The sequence below is a fragment of the Taudactylus pleione genome, unplaced genomic scaffold (assembly GCF_031769625.1).
Source record: "Taudactylus pleione unplaced genomic scaffold, aTauple2 ptg000179l, whole genome shotgun sequence".
Taxonomy (NCBI): Eukaryota; Metazoa; Chordata; class Amphibia; order Anura; family Myobatrachidae; genus Taudactylus; species Taudactylus pleione.
The window spans coordinates 24,567,429-24,584,964 of NW_028284581.1; the positions used below are offsets into that span (position 1 = coordinate 24,567,429).

Genomic DNA, 17,536 nt, shown 5'->3' on the forward strand with positions numbered 1-17,536 from the left:
AGATTTAACCGCTCTCACAAGAGAGGGAACATCAATAGAGGCATGACAATCCTCCTCCTCAGATACAATTTCCGAGGAGGAACCCTGTGCAACATCCAATTCATCTGATGATGCATTTGAGCATAAAACCTGGGCGGAATGACGAGATGATCTCTTCTGACCCTGAACCTTAGTGGTTACCCATCTATCCGCTTGCCTAGGTTTAAGAGCGGCAGACTGTTGAACCATAATTTGTGAAGAATGAGCATAAGCATACATCCAAGATGGATGCATAGGGAGAACACACATAGCAGGTTGCAACTGTTGTGGAAATCCCATAGTAGGAGGCAGTATAGGCGCCGCTAAACGGTCCACAATGCGTTAGCACCTGTGAAAAAGAGGACACCCACAGTGGCTCTTGCGCAGGAGCTGGTATACTGGGTTGATGTGATGGAATCTTATAACAAAAATACACAATCCATCCTTTATGAAAACCAGAGGATACAGGCCTCCATGACAGGATTTACATGATACCAGCATTGGGGCCTCAGCCTCATGTTTCCCTTTGACCTTATAAGATGCAAAGTAATGCAAATGCAACTTTTTAACAGTGAAATTAGAAAAAAACAACCTCACCACGTGCACAGAGGGATGAGGAACTACTGTGAGGCACAAGAATTTAAAAGCAGCAACTAATGAAAAGCTTCCTTCCTATACCAAAACAGAAACTGAATACACAAACAAAAGGCTCCATTTCTGTCTAAATTGTCGGGGTTGTAAGAAGCAAAGAATTAATAAGAAATGGGTTAAAACCTTTCAATCCCAACAAACAAGAAAGAGTTACAAAAAAAAGGATCATGTATCAAGCAAATCTGAAGAGCGTATGTGAGCCAAACACAAAGAAAATTGAAGACAAGAGTGGCCAAACATCACTATAATATTAAAAAAGGATTAAAAACACATAGCTTATCTGCCCATTTTTTAAAGAAACACAACAAAGATCCCAAAGGACTACAGTTCACTGGCAATCAGAATATAACACCCCATTGGACAGGAGAAGATCTAAAAACCACATTAAAAAGGAATGAGACAAAATGGATTTATGAACTCCAAAGCTTAGAATCACAGTGATTAAATATAGCTATAGAATTAACAGCATTCCTTATGAAAGATTTGATCTAAAAAAGATTTTACTCCACTACTCAATATTGGATTTTTCTTATTCCTCTTAATTTCTGATATTTTACTTCCAGTCCAGCTTACAGATTTTTTTTATTTTATTTTTATACATATACAAAATACAGATCATTTTTATTAAGCATACACACCAAAAAGATTTTTATCAAATATTTTTAATTAATTATTCTTTTAATTATGGTCCATTTCACAGAAACATGTGCTTGCCGCCCATCCTGTTGATTTCCGGACATTACACTTCCGGTGTTTGAAATAAAGTTTATCCTATTTAAATAGTAATGTCATTCTTTAAGTAGAGAGTGCAAACTGAATTGTATTAATTAAGTGTAAATTTAATCTTGCCAAGCAAGAAGAGGAATACTTTCACACAGATATCAATTACCTTACCTTCATAGTAATATAATACAGCATTTTAACCTTACTTTTATATGCAATGGTATTCTAAAGCAGGGGTGGCCAGACTTTTTGACTCTGTGATCTACTTTTAAAGCAAAAACATTTTGTGATCTACCGAGCCACAAAAAGGGGGCGTGGTATGCAAACAGGGAGCGTGACCTTGCAGCAAGGGGTGCAGGGGTCTGTCCTGCAGAAATCACACGTAGTATCCCCAATTCAAATAAAGCAACATAGCAGCACAATCTTATTTACATTACACCACATACTGGTAGTAGTGTCACTTATTCACGTTATGACACACAGTAGTGCCCCTTATACAATGTCCACTCTAGTAGTGCCCTTTATGCAATGCCCCCTATAGCTGTGCATATTATGCAATGTCTACAGTAGTTGTGCCCCTTATGCAATGCCCCCTGTAGTTGTGCCCATTATGCAATGCCCACAGTAGTTGTGCCCCTTTATGCAATGCCCCCTGGAATTGTGCCTATTATGCAAAGTCTACAGTAGTTGTGCCCCTTATGCAATGCCCCCTGTAGTTGTGCCCATTATTCAATGCCCACAGCAGTTGTGCCCCTTATGCAATGCCCCTTGTAGTTGTACCCAGTATGCATTGCCACCTGTAGTAGTGCCCCCTAAAGTAGTGCCTCTCATACTGTGCCACCAGTACTAGCTCCCCCTCCCAGTGCAGAACAGCCCGCTCACACCCCTGTGCAGTACTTACCTGTCTACACGCTGGCACCGCTCCTCGCCATCAGGGCTCCAGCTGTCGCTGACTGCTGGATCGAACTAGATCCAGCAGGTGCGCAAGCTCCTCACATCGCGGGGAACGCTGGCCTCTGAAACATTCAGAGGCTTCTATAGCATAATGTAGGGCCTAGTCCTCTAATTAGGTCTGTGTTTTCTTCCAATATTGAAGTTAAAGGTTATTGTTGGAGTAAACTTTAATTCATGTAACTTATGTATAAAATCATGTGTTTCAAATTATAATAGTCTGAGATACCTTGTTTCTCTGACTGACCCAAACCCTGCTGAGAGACAGTCACAATGTCTAGGAATGTGTCAAAATCATCTGGTCAGGACAGGACATGCCATGTACCATCCTCCTAGTGGAGCTGGAGAATTGGCCCTTCTCCATATAACATAGTTTTTTAGGGCTGCATTTCAAACAATTAAAGGATTAAATGTCATATATTGTAAAATTAATGAGATCACCTCTTGCCCTGCATTCAATAATGTTTGAAGCTGGACTATTACTGGACACCCTAATGGGTGCCACAGGCATTTCACAATTATATACATACATGGAATTTTCAAATCAACTCTAAAGCTGCATACACACACAACGATTTTGTAAATGAACGATTTTAATAAACGATTTTCGGAAATTTTTTCAAGGGAAAAATGAACGAAAATAGTTTACTAAAATCATTCATTTACTAAATGTAATGAACGATTTTTTTTTTAACTACAAACGATTTTTGCATATTCCCTTAATGAAAATCGTTGAGTTGGTCAGTCTGACTGAACTACAAATGTGAACGCGCATGAACGATAATCGTTCGTTTTAACTTAGAAAGTGAACGATTTTTTTCCAACGATTGAACGATAAACGATATCGTTAACGATAATCGTTCAATAAATAGTTGTGTGTGTATGTACCTTTAATTTGAGCCACTTTTTATCCGCATTAAAATACAGATATGACCTTTTCTCACAGAGGTGTATATTTAACTGGTATTCATCAATGATTCCTATGGTGTTCATCAATGATTTCTATCCTACACATTGTTGAATGAGCTTATGGTGTGAAAAGTCCTGTAGTAACAGATCTCTTTATCCTAAGGCAGGGTACACACCTGAACGATTTGTAATCGTTCCGATTTCCTATCCAATTTCCCTTGAAGGCAGAACTTCCTAAATTGAGCATACACACTGTCCAATTTCGCATAAGATTTGACGATTTGTTGAATCGTCAAATCGAATGCGCTGTACAGTGTACAGTGGGCTGATCGTCCGGTTGTCCGTACACACTGTGCGATTGGCACCTTATCGTATGCGTTATCTTATGATTGTCTGTGCAGCACAGACAATCATAAGACGTCGCATACGACCAGCGGGAGTGCGCAATTGTGCGTACACACTATGCGATTTACACGATTCATCGTTCCAATTACCTTAATCATACCAATATCGTCCTGGTGTGTATGCACCCTAAAACCCTTTTTCTTAACATACTAATCTGACATTTTACCAGCAATCTTAAAATGACCCATCGGGGGACAAAAAGCTTTGCAACATTTTTTGCTTTTCCAAAATCAGGATCACTCCATTCTGCAGGCTCACATGAATGAGCAATTTTCTCGGGATTCACCAAGCCTCGGGGGAGTATTTACGTGGTACAAACAAATTAATTCTAGCAGTGCAATGGAGGACTTCACAAACATTACAGTCCTGGGGCAGCACAAACAGTGTAATGGTTAACATTACTGCTTCACAGCACTGAGGTCATAGGTTCGATTCATACTACGGCCCTAACTGTGTGGAGTTTGTATATTCTCCCTGTGCTTGCGTGGGTTTCCTCAGGGTACTCCGGTTTCCTCCCACACTCCAAAAATATACTGGTAGGTTAATTGGCTCCCCACAAAATTGACCATAGTGTGTATGTTTGTGAGCATGTGATAGGGAATATAGATTGTAAGCTCCACTGGGGCAGGGACAGATGTGAATGGTAAGATATGCTCTGTAAAGCGCTGAGGAATATGTGTGCGCTATATAAATAACTGGTAATAATAATAATAATAATAATAATAATAAAAAATCGCATAGACACACTTGAGTCAAAGACAGAAGAAATTTGACAATTTCAATAAGCATCAGATCATTCACTAACATCATTCAGCTCAAGTGGCATAGTTAAAAGATAGGTGAACAATTTAGACAATAGAGAGCTAATAGAGTGACAATATGTGAATCACGTTTATACCAGCATGTGCAGACACTCCAGCACTGGGTAGCTACGGGTATCATTAAGCATCTATTACCACAAGTTAGCTTTGGTTATATGATCTGCTCTTATCAGCCTTTAAGTATGTTGTAGCTAAGTATTAGTTTTGACATTTTATACTTTTACTAATACAATAGGCTTTATAGGATGGCAGTTGTTTATCTTTAGGGTCTATTCTCAATATTATCTGTTTATGTAGCTATGTATGTGTGTAATATTTTTGATTAGTTACTGTCCGAAATCTCTAAAGACGCATTGTACCAAGCTCCTAAATGTCATTCAAACTTCTAGATCTATAAATATATTTTTTTACTACTGACTTACAGTAAATTGCCATCCATCCATCCGTATATAGACCCTTAACCTAGGACAGCTATAAGGTCTCTTGAAAATGTCTCCTTATCAGGGTTCCAATAACGATTGCATTTCAGGTATTGCCTTTATGATACGCAAATGATACTTTTAAAACTTTAGAAAACATCACATCTCAATTGATATAGGCTAAAATGTGAACTGTTAGTAGCTCTCAAAGACTGAGGTTGGCTACCCCTGACTTAGAGACTTCTCTTTTGGGGATTTGTAACCAAATTAAACCTCCATGGGGCTCAATTATTTTAAATTTTGCAAATACAGATGTGTCCTCATACATCTAGCCTCCTTGCGCCCTTCTAGTCGCGCCATGCCGTGGAGTGACTCGGTAGCGCAGAGCATTTTTTTGTGCAACTCTTCAAATGAGTCTTATTCCCTTCAAATGTGTCTTATCCGCAAACGCAATGCGAATAGGACACACAAGCAGCTTCTGTTGATTAATATGATATGCAGCATGCCTATATTCCGTTCGCGACTGCGGCTGTATCTGCATTCAATATGCTACGTTACAGTGTCACAGCAGCTGACACTATCGTAGCATTTCACAACATGTCACTCATGCGATATGTGTAACTCGACTTGTAGTACACAGAGGCTAGATGTATGTGTACATAGATGTATGTGTACACATCCATACTTTAGTTTTTTCAAACTGACCAATCGACCACATTGAGAATACGCACATTGGTTGAATCTTTACGCTTACTGGATTATAATTCTAAGGGCCTTACATAACCTTTTATTAAACACAATACTTTTCACAAGGGCTTACAGTATATAACCACAAGTGGGAGAAAGACTTTGGACTATGCTTAGAGGCAGAATATTGAGAGATTGTTCGGTGAAATAAAGTGTTTAATATGTATAAGGCCTAAAAAGAAAATGTTCTTACAAGATACTTCCACTGGTACTACAGTACATCCCAACAAGATTGAATCTTATGGTTTCCTACTCTTTGGACCTCTAACGGATGGAGCGGTAAACGGGCATGCTAATCCATATTTCATGCAATGTTTTGCAAAGAAGTCTTAAAACTTATTAAAGACATTACCAATGATGAAGGACCAAATAATCCAAAACAATTTACGTCTATTACAGTAATCTGAATTTTGTGAGCCCTGTATTACTGTCAGGTGTACTGATAACAATATGATCACTAAAAACAAAGGCAATAATGAACTCACTCCTAAAGTTTCTTTTAATGATTCCAAATAGCGGTACAGCTACCTTCTCATCAAATTAGATGCTTAACATACTTCTTATTTCTGATGGTACTCAAGTATATGCAACCTTTATTTTTTTTTTGTATACTTTTGTGCAATTACTATAAACGCTTCCAGAAACAGGAAGAAATGGATTAAATTCAATTCAGAACTAAATAAATAAGCATCCGAAGACTTGCTGGAGTAATGCTGGGTACACATTATGCAATGTTGTTCATTCAGCCATCAATCAACATATAGCATAGTGCATCTGTGCAGCACAGCCAATGCAGATATATTGGTACATCTCGCAGTCTGTATGGCCTACCTGCCCACCAACCCATATGCTGGCCCAGGAACCGGCGACAATTATGTCATTACCAGTTCCTGTGGCCAGACATGTCGGGCGTTGTATTGATAAGTGTGCATGCACAATATCATTTGTGCATACCACTTACCAAATCAGTGGATCGGTCGGCTGGCCAATCCATCGCTCTAGTTTGTACCCACCATAAATCTTGTAGCAACTTGAAACTTTAGATGAGTACCGGTACCTTATATCTGAGTACTGATAACTTTCTTTCGTAGATAAAAAAGCATGGAGTACATGTGTAATAAACTCTACTGAAGCACATGTCTACTCACAAAATAAAAATTGTGTGTGTCTACAAGTACACCCGCAGACGTGGTGTTTATTGTGATCACTATAGCAGAAGCATTTCACAAACAGTTCACAAGATTTTGTGGAAGAAATTGTTTAAATAAAATCTTTACATGCAAAAATAAAATATGCAACGGTTTAAAATAATAAGGTTTTTTCCATCAAGTGAAATTCCTTATTGAATTTTGTAAACAGTAATAATAAAATAAAGTAATAGTAATAATAATAATAATAATAATACAGTGCTAATATGGTGCAGCTTTTGTGGCATCCTGATACCTATGAGTTAACTTCCTGCCCCTGGAAAGACACTCAGCAGTTGCTGATATATTCAGTTTCAGCACAATCTGCCTTTCTGGCACACATCTTGCAATCGTCTGAAAATACTCATCACAATTGTTTGATACCAATCTTGTGAATTGCAACATGAGTGATGTACTTACCAGCCAGGGCATCATGAAAAATAGAGCAATATTAAAGGGAATATGGAAAGCAGCTGAGAAGAGATGCAGAATTACTACATGCCTCCAATGTTCTAGAAACAGTTGTTTTTGTTTGCTGGGCTGTCAGTATCTTTGCCATCACAAAGAGTATGCTACTCTAACTTCAAATACAAGAACTTCTTTCATTTTTGTGTTTTTGATGATAGTCGTGCTGACAACTTTTTTTGGTCCATCAAACTCGGCAGTACAATTACATGAATTTGCTTTTAATAAATTACCATTTTTGCATATATCAGTCAAAGAACCAAGTCTAAAGAGTAGCAAAGTAAATGCATTATTAATTTAATTGCCACAACCTATTTAGCTAGCTTCTATCATAATTTGTTGTAACACACAACCTATCAGAGAACAGAGGCAAATCTAAAGCGCGCAAAGTAAACACATTAGATTGTCCTGGAGAGATTAAAATGTAGCAAGCTTGCACTATTCTAGCCAATACATTAATGTTTTAAACAGGTAAGAAAAAAATAACTCAATTTGCAGGAACTGTAGGTTCAGCTTGCTGATGAAGAAGTTTCCTGCTTACAGCAGCCGCTCAAATATCAATAAGGAGGTAGAGAACAGTTCATTTGCTGTACTATAATAGAGCATGCTGCCAGAATTTTGGCCATGATAGAGAAGTATTTGGTTGGAGTAAATAAACTGCAGCTAGAATGATAGTTCTAACATAATTAGGAGATCTCCACTTCAAATCACTATCTATTATCATGTCAAGTTTATTACGGGCTACAGTATATTTTAACGCATTTGTGAAATGATGCCTACAGTGAATTTGCAGTAGTCCCAGCTTCCACTTTCTGCAGTTAACTGCTTAATAAATAGAGATAATCTCCATCACACCAATCACTTTCACTATTAGGTCACTGTCTCGGTAAACGCAGTGGCTGCAGTATTTCCTCCACCACTTGAAATTCACATCCAGATTGTGTTGGGAATGTGTACAACACTTTATACTCTCTAATCTGTATTACTTTTTAACAAGCTTTAGCATATGTGCCTACTCATCTATTCTCCTTTCCGGGAATTCAAGTAGGAGAGTAAGAAGTGAACGTTGCAGGGGACAGTGATGTCACAAACTGCATAATTTGGGCCATGGTGACGTAACTTGTTAATAATCACGTCATCAGGCATTTGGAATGGCCACTTCATTAGTGAAATGGGGTGGGAAAAGGTCTACCATCCCAAGAGTGTAGAAGAACTCCCCGAAATTAGGTATCACCTGTACATCCTAGGAGCAGGCCCGTAGAGAGCCAGTCCAGGCCCCCCGGTAATTTTCAGGGGTCGAGTCCTAATTGCGGGAGGCGTGGCCTCACCCCCTTAGGTAAGCAAAAAGAACTGCAGAGCCAGACCCACGCACAGGCAGTCCGACTGCAGCCCAGTGCTGGGGAGAGAGGCTGCTGACAGGTAAAAGGGAGGGGGGAGGCAGCAGACCTGAGCCCCTCCAACAAGCCCTGGCAATTAGTAGCCCCCCTCTCAGCATCCCTGCCTAGTAGAGTTCGCAAGTATGACATACAGTACGTAGAACTATCATTAGTTGGTGAAACTTTATGACAAAATATCTATGGTTCATCTTGTGCTGGTCAAATGCTGTAATCTAGTTCAAATGGGTATCAACACGTGGCTTTCCAGTGACTGTTCAGATAGGTCCAAGGATGCTGGCACTTGCAGTTCCACAAAAACTACAGAACACCATTCTGATTGGGCCTCAAAGCCGATCAATCCAATGTTTGCAAAGAAATGAGAGTAGTTTTGCACTAGTAAGAATGTTACCTCTAAAATTAATGCTCTAGGAACTAAAAGTTATCACATCGACTAGTATAGAACACATAGAAAGACTAGCCTGCATAGAACACATAGAAAGACTAGCCTGCATAGAACACATAGAAAGACTAGCATGCATAGAACACATAGAAAGAGCCTGCATAGAACACACAGAAAAACTAGCCTACATAGAAAGACTAGCCTGCATAGAACACATAGAAAGACTAGCATGCATAGAACACATAGAAAGAGCCTGCATAGAACACATAGAAAAACTAGCCTACATAGAAAGACTAACCTGCATAGAACACATAGAAAGACTGGCCTGCATAGAACACACATAAAGACTAGCCTGCATAGAACACACAAAGATTAGCCTGCATAGAACACACAAAGAAAGACTAGCCTGCAAAGAACACATAGAAAACCTAGACTGCACAGAACACAGAAAGACTAGGTTGAATAGAAAACATAGAAAGACTAGCCTGCATAGAACACATAGAAAGACTAGCCTGCATAGAACACATAGAAAGACTAGAGTGCAGAGAACACACAAAAGACTAGTCTGCATAGAACAATTAGAAAGACTAGTCTGCATAGAACACAGAAAGACTAGGATGCATAGAACAAATAGAATTACTAGTCTGCATAGAATAAATAGAATGACTAGGCTGAAAAGAACACAGAAGAGAGATTAGACTGCACGGAACACACAGAAAGAATACTCTGCATAGAACACAGAAAAACTAGGATGCATAGAGCAAATAGAATGACTAGGCTAAATAGAACAAATAGAAAGACTATTCTGCATAGAGCACATAGAAAGACTATTTTGTATAGAACACATAAAAAAGACTAAGGTGGAATTCAATTAGCCACGATAATGTGATCATTTAACGCGTGTTAAGTTATTGACCCTTCGCAGGTTTTTCAGCTTGTTGCGCCTTTGCACGCACCTGTTGTTTCTGCAATCCTATTGCAAAAGTCGTGTCATGCAGCATTCACGCGGAAACTGTTCATGGTATTAGCTGCGATATGTATAGGTGTAAATGGGGAAATCTGCCTGTACCCCAAAAAAGTCAACTGATATAGGAAAACAATGTAGAAGTGTATTAGTGGCCCAAATAAAAGTATTTGCAGTTCCTAAATTGTGTCAAATTGCTGTTATATGCATTTTCAAAAACACTCAAATAATGACAGAAAGCACGGTCATTTAAAGCAACTTTTAAATTTTTTTAAAAAAATACACCTCTAACACCCACCTGCAATCTTAAAAACACCTGTCCCAGCCATACAGCACCCTCATAGGGATGGGTATGGAATGCCGACGCTCGAGATCCAGGCAGTCAAAATCCCAACGCCGCCAACCTGACAGAGTTAGGATACCGACACCTGTAGATAGGTATGCTAACCCTCCCCCTCTCCCTACTTAAACCTAACCCTCCCCCTCTCCCTACTTAACCCTACCATCCCTCCTCAGTGCTTAAACCTAACCTCCCCCGCACCCTAAACCTAACCCTCCCCCATTAGTGCCTATCCCTAGCCATCCCCCTAGTGCCTAACACGTACCCCCAACGCTAACCCTCCCCCTTACCCCGCTACTTACTTTCGGGATTCAGGCAGTCAGGATGCTGGAGCTGGGATTCTGGCAGGTGTCGAGATTACGGCGCTGGCATTGTGAGCGCCGGAATAAAAGCAGTCGGAATTATGACCGCATCCTCTCTATAGATGGCTTAAGTGATACAGTCATCATTGCCGAGCAGCCTTTCCAGCTTCAGTGACCCTAACCCTCCCACCAACCACGCTACTTACCTTCGAGATGCTGGCAGTCAGGATGCCAGTGCCGGGATTCTGACAGGTGTCGTGATTCCGGCGCCGGTATTCTAAGTGCTGGCATCCCCTGTGCTGGTATTCTAAGTGCTGGCATCCCCTGTGAACGTATCCACCCCATATACCTGTCCCAATTCAATTAACCCACTTTACACTTTTTCACCCCAACAATTACATGTCATTATTCGCCAAATAAAGCTAATTCAAATTTATTTTTGCCTAATGAGTCATTAAGAAGGGTGTCCCAGTCTGAACCAAGTCCCGACAATTTTAACCAAAAATAGGGGTTTTCCACAACATATCCCCTGCTCAGGAGGTGGAGAAAACTTTTTGCAACTTTATGCTATTGAGAATTTGCACACGAGAAAAGAATGGCAAATAGGATTGCACGATAAGTATTTTTGGTAAAAAATTTTCACCAGTGAAAACTTTTAGCAGAAAAGTGGCTTATCGCAGCTAATTGAATTCTTCCCTAGTCTGCATAGAACACGTTTCCATAACATCTGCAGTTTTATTTGCAACTGTTTTTTTTATGTATTTTGTCTTTAAACCTGCATTTGGTAGTCATCAAAATTTTATTCTTGCAAGACCCTAATCCTGACATTCTGGATTAACAAAGAAAAAAGATGCCAAATTGACTTTTAAATAAAGATTTTAACTCTTGCGATTGTAGATCATTCCTCTTTAGTAACTCAAGTATAAATGCCACTGAATTAGCTTGCTTTACGCTTTCAAATTAACAGACTGTTATGTGTGTACTTAAAGTGCTTCAAAAATAGGTAACGAGTCTGCAACATTTAGATGACCCAAACAAACACTCTTCCAATAAGATGTGATATCAATGTGAATGGATCCTGTATCTACTATTAGTGGGCTTCAATTTTGGAAATTGACCCATAGGGTTTAAGAATTTTAATAAGCTAAAATTACATTAAGTCTTTATACCAGTGACGAATAACAGACTGCCTTCTGAGCCTTTACCAGCAGCCCTCAAGTGATTCCTGCTTTATGCCCAGTTACAACCTCAGCTCTTATTCTCTACTTTATGCCTTAACCCCAGGAACCAGCTCTTAATGACTATGGGGCATAAAGTGAGCGGAGTAGGTCATAAAAGAGAGAACAAAGGTTAGATTTAGTTACACTTCTAAGAAGGAAAAGTGGAGGTGTGACCCATATCAACCAATTAGATTTTACCTACACTTTTCTAGGAGACTGCTCAGCCATATGTGGCCCTCTAAGCCTTCACTTGCCAATGCCCCCGAGCCTTCACTTGCCAATGCCCCCGAGCCTTCACTTGCCAATGCCCCCGAGCCTTCACTTGCCAATGCCCCCGAGCCTTCACTTGTCGATCACTATCTTCTCAGTACTTTACTGTCCTATTTGTTTTTAACAGCTTTAAACAGATGTTTATAATGCTTTCTGATATGTTATCACAGATACGTGGCTCTTTAATTGAGTAAATGTATATATTTATCTTATCACTGATTGTAATGTACGTTCCAGAGCCGTAACTAGACATTTTGGTGCCCTGTGCAAGAGAGAGCATTGCTGCCCCCCCATCGCTTTATTTTTCAAATAGGGACATAAGAAACACGCCCGAAAAAGGGCCATGGCCTCATGGGGAAGGGCCAGGGAAAAGATAGGGGAGGCCAGGAGGATGCTGGGGATAAAAGAAGAGGAAGCTACAAGTGAGAATGATAATAAATAGAAAATTGACTGGCCCGGACGGCGCCCCCTGCCCTGCGGTGCTTTGTGTCATGGCACAGGTCACACTACCCTAGTTACAGCCCTGGTACGTTCCATACAACTAATTACTAGATAGCCAAATATGTTGCTGCTGAAGTGTGTGTCACCCATCAGCACTTCAAATTGTGTCAGTTAAATACAATTGTAGCAAAACCAGTTTCTGTCCCAATCACTCACCTTTCCTTCGGTGTTCCAACTCCATGCTTTCCCAATAAGTGAGTGTTTAGATGCTTCCTCATAACAAAAGCCACCCTAAAACAGAAAGGAAAAAGCACAAGAAATAAACTCACATGACGTCTAGAAGAAATTTATTATTCATGAATGACATTGTGTACAATCCCCCCCCACACACACAAAAAAATTTAATGCCACAGACTTGTGTCTCAATTAGAAACAGCTTGTCAGTTTGGCATGAATGGTTGGATTGCAAGCAGCTAGTATATCAGGGCCATATATTTAAGTCATTACACAATACACTTCTATAAATTTGCAAATGTACAACATGATAAGATAAGTGGATTTCAGATTTAAAATTGAAACTTATTTTTGTGTTACTTCATATATTTGACATCTTACACTAAATTATAACGTTGTTATATAAATGCTTTACACAACAGACTTGTAAACAAAATCTTTGAATTTATGCAATATCAAAATAATGCTGAAAGAAAGGAATATGAATTTGTTAAATGCAATAAACAATATAACAGAATTGTACAGTATAAGTAATGTCTATAATATAGACAATTTACAGAATTGTCACACTGCAGGCTGAATAGAAGGATTCTGGTTGTCAGTTTAGCATTGGCCCAGAGACTAAAGGTGCCTACACACTAGAAGATGTGCTCAGGATGCGATACCGTGAGCAATTTCCCTTGAACTCTCCCTGGCAGCTCCCAGGCTCTCCAGGACACGGTATGGTGCTAAAAAGTGTCCAATCTGACTATCTTGGACAAAATCTATCTATTGCACCAAATTGTGTATGAGATTGGCAAATCTTACTTGCAGCAGGCAAGATCTGATGTAAGACCCACAAGTACGCGCATCGGCATCGTGAGTGGACACTCACAAATTGGACATATTTTACATGATATGTCGTATCGATGCTTTGAAATCGGGCGAATTGTGTAAAGTATTGCCTAGTGTGTAGGCACCTTAACAGACAGCCGCAAGGTTGCTGGGCGCTTGCAGGTCTAGACCCTCTAACAGTCCATAAGTTGACTACCTGGGAGTGTAGGTAGCAATGTAAAATAGTACAGAATCGAATTGCTACAGAATGGTCAGGTGTAGCAAAGGTCAGGTCACAGGCACAGATGCGTAAACTGTAGTGTACAGTGGTCAGGACCTCAGGCAAAGAAGGGTAAACTATAGTACACTCAGTAATCATGGTCACTGGCACATATGGATAAGCTACTGTATAGTACATTCAGTGGTCAGGTCACAGGCATAGATGGATAAGCTATTGTACACTCAGTGGTCACTGGCACAGAAGGGTAAACTGTAGTAACAGTCAGTGGTCATTGTGTCAGACACAGGTGCCTGAACACTTAACTGACGTGGACGTATGGGATGCGAATACAGCCAACTGTGCTTCAGCAGATAAGGTGCAACAGCACTGCCCGCTGTGTTTTTGAAGAGGAAATCCATTCTACACATGAGCAGAATGGATCTCCTCTGACTCTCCAGCGGAACAGGCAATTTCTGACCGGTTTTGCAAGAAAAAAATTGTCATAGAACATGCAATGGTCGTTGATAGACAAACAGAATCGTACACTATAATCAGGCTGCTGGAGCAAGGAATGAATTCTGATTATCTGGCAAAAAATGTGGTACAGAGCTGGCTTTAAATAGACAATATGTAATTTAAATTTGACCAGGGGTCATGGGACCGCAGCTTTAAAGAAATGCAGTCCTGCACGCCTGCTCCAGTGGGAGCTTCAAGCAAGAGGACTATAGAGGAAAGCCCAGGGAGCAGAGAAAGCAGCATGGACCCATCAGTTCTCTGTTGGCCCTGAGATCCAAGGGTTGGACTTGGTAAGAAGGCACTTTGTGCCTATTTATGACTGGTATGAGCCTGTAGCCCGGGTGCAGACTATTTCTCACCTCCTTCACATTACACCTTGATCAAGCTATGGCAGCTCTCAGACTAACCAAAAGGAATCCTGTCATTGATTGGTTAACAGCATATCTTTTCATTAATTACGATAACAGCAGCTAAGTATGATCAGTAGACATGGTTTCAGTAAACTGAAGGCAATTTAATAAATTGTCTGATTCATGTATTTGGGAGCACTTATAAAATTTTGAAAGACGGCTCACAAATGTCTACTAATACTCCTGACTGCTGGTATGACATGTTGTTCTTAAGTGATGATGGCAAATACAGTAAAAGAACAGGTTTAACAGACGATAACAGCCTCAGACAATTTTCCCAGGGCTCTGTAGAACCGACAAATCAATTAAGCACACCAACTTTAAATAGCAACCTGTCTGGGGTCCTCTTTCATAAAACATCCACCCAGCCGTCCAGTTTCACCTGGAGCTGTAAGGAGAACAGAGGAGCTCCAGGAAAAGAACAGCTGCATTGGGCAACCCTGAGGCACTAGGTAGGAGGAGGTGCACTTTAGTAATATATTTTAGAGAAGCATAAACTGATTAAAACATAGGGTCAGGTGTCTTCAAAAATAAAAATGGGGACTGTCATGTCCATTGTAAATGAGATGTGGGGACAGGACAGAAATCATATGAGGACTGGAATCTACTGAACAGAAGTTTAATTATGTTACAAGGTGACAGAGAGTGACAATTTAGAGATCCGGCAAATGAAAAAAAAAAATCACAAATTGCTCACTTGATAAGCAAATGTTTCTGTTACAACTTTCAGTGTGAAAAGGACTCGCAAACATTTTTGTTAATTATGTATTACAGCTGTCCTTCATAAACTTAATTACTAATTGCTGAAAGGCAATGGGAATCCATTTGCATATGTACACGAAAGGCATGAAATATGCAGAAATATGATTTTAATTAGCATGCAGTGATATGAAGGGATACAAATCAAACTGGCATGTTATACGATTTTTAACATTAAACACAGAATTCATCTGGACATTTCTCATATAATGGACACAGCTGAATTATGAAATGAGGAAAGCGTTGAATTTAAAACCACATCTTTACCAAACTAATGTCAGGGCATTGCCGTCTTGCCAGAAAGAGATTTTGAGAAACATTTGTGCACAGAACCAAATCTTATGCAGCATGTAAATAATAACCCTATAATAAAAGTATGGTGATTACATAGTTCATGACAAGGCATGGTTTCTTCCCGTGTGTACATTAATTCCTCCCCAAAAAAATAAAAGTCCAATGAAATACTGTAGATATTATAATATAACTTATTTTGTACATGTATTCAATTGACTGTTATTTTAATAATAGCATTATGCCCATAGAATACTCTAATATTTTAATTACTATTAAAAAAACCCTGTTCCCTGGATCATTGCTGTGAGGTTGGTTTCATATTTCTACATCTTTGATTTCCATAGCAGAATTCCATGTAGCACAATATTAAATAGCACCCACTAGATGTGATGAACATCTCTCAGCTGACAAGCACCCTCTAATGGAAGTTAATTTTGTGAACACGGGCCTTATATTCCCTTAGCCTCAGGGCTCAGCTTCAGAGTTCATTAGCGTCAGGAATATACTTATCCCCTTGTGTGCATGCTGCTTTCATAGATGATCAATTAAATATTTGTCTTTATAATTCATACATTTTACTAGCCTTATTGTTTGTAGTAATATATATCAACCAGGTTGAGTATGTCTAGACTGTCGTATAGAATATCTACATGGACGTAGGAGAATGAGGGGTACTCTGTATGGATGTGTCCAAGTCAATGTGCTTTGGATGGGAAGACTTACATTCAGTTATAGACCCTAAATCAGAAAAGGCATTGTCAATGTAGGCAGACATTAGAAGATGCCAATTATTAGTTATGGATCTCTAAAAAGAGAAAGGATTACCTTGTAATACTTGTTCAATGGTCAAATGATATCAAGTTTTTCCTGAATCATGATAAATGTAATCTTCTGTAGTTTTTTACAATTAGAATCCCCATGATTTGTTTTTCTAGTAGATTCGGTTATAAAGCGGATATGTACAGTACATGTCTATTTTCTAAGTTCATCCCTTATTCCACCACAGTGGATCAAGTGATCTCTATGTTTGCCAAAGACCATAAAACATATATTTCTTGTCAAACAGCTTAACTATATTTTCTGTTTATTTAAAAGGCTACATGTTGTCCAAAAATAAATGTGTGTTCCTTCTATCAATGGATCAATAATAGTTTTTAGTTCTACATTCAATCCAGCAATTAACTTAAGTGTGAAACAAATATCACAAGCAATGCTACTCCTAAGCTACAAAGAAGAGCAATGTTATTTGTTCTGCACCGAGGTCCTTAGTCCACTTCTGCTTATCATAATGGCCCAATAGCAACAATTTTCTAAATCTTTTTCAGGCCAATTTATCAATAAAAATTATCTGGGAAAGCGTCACACCAGAAATGGCTACCAATGGCGATAACCATCACCAGCAGTGGGGCTGCATAAATAAGCAGAATTCTTATAATCGGACGAAAACTACCATTATAGCTCTTCTGCCAATGATAGGCCATGTCCCATACAGTACCCGGGCACCAACTTAGTACTCTCATAGAAATGCCTTCACTCTGAAGATGTTCTCTAGTCTGCATGAAGCTGGTTTTGGCGTTTGCAGATGTTTTGATCTCTGAAGTGTTCTTTTGGAAATAACCAGTTTGACATAATTATGTAATTATCCAGGAAAAGTGTCGACCAGAATGGGCTTAAGTTTACA

General features: G+C 39.4%; 1 protein-coding gene across 1 annotated transcript in view; it reads right to left on the reverse strand.

The window, feature by feature from the left end:
* ZNF407 (zinc finger protein 407) overlaps window positions 1–17,536 on the reverse strand; it is a 626,800-nt gene that overhangs the window by 360,849 nt on the left and 248,415 nt on the right. Inside the window, exon 4 of the mRNA XM_088475920.1 lies at window positions 12,826–12,900. Within this exon, the coding sequence (XP_088332046.1) occupies window positions 12,826–12,900 (75 nt within the window). The remainder of the gene's footprint in view (window positions 1–12,825; window positions 12,901–17,536) is intronic.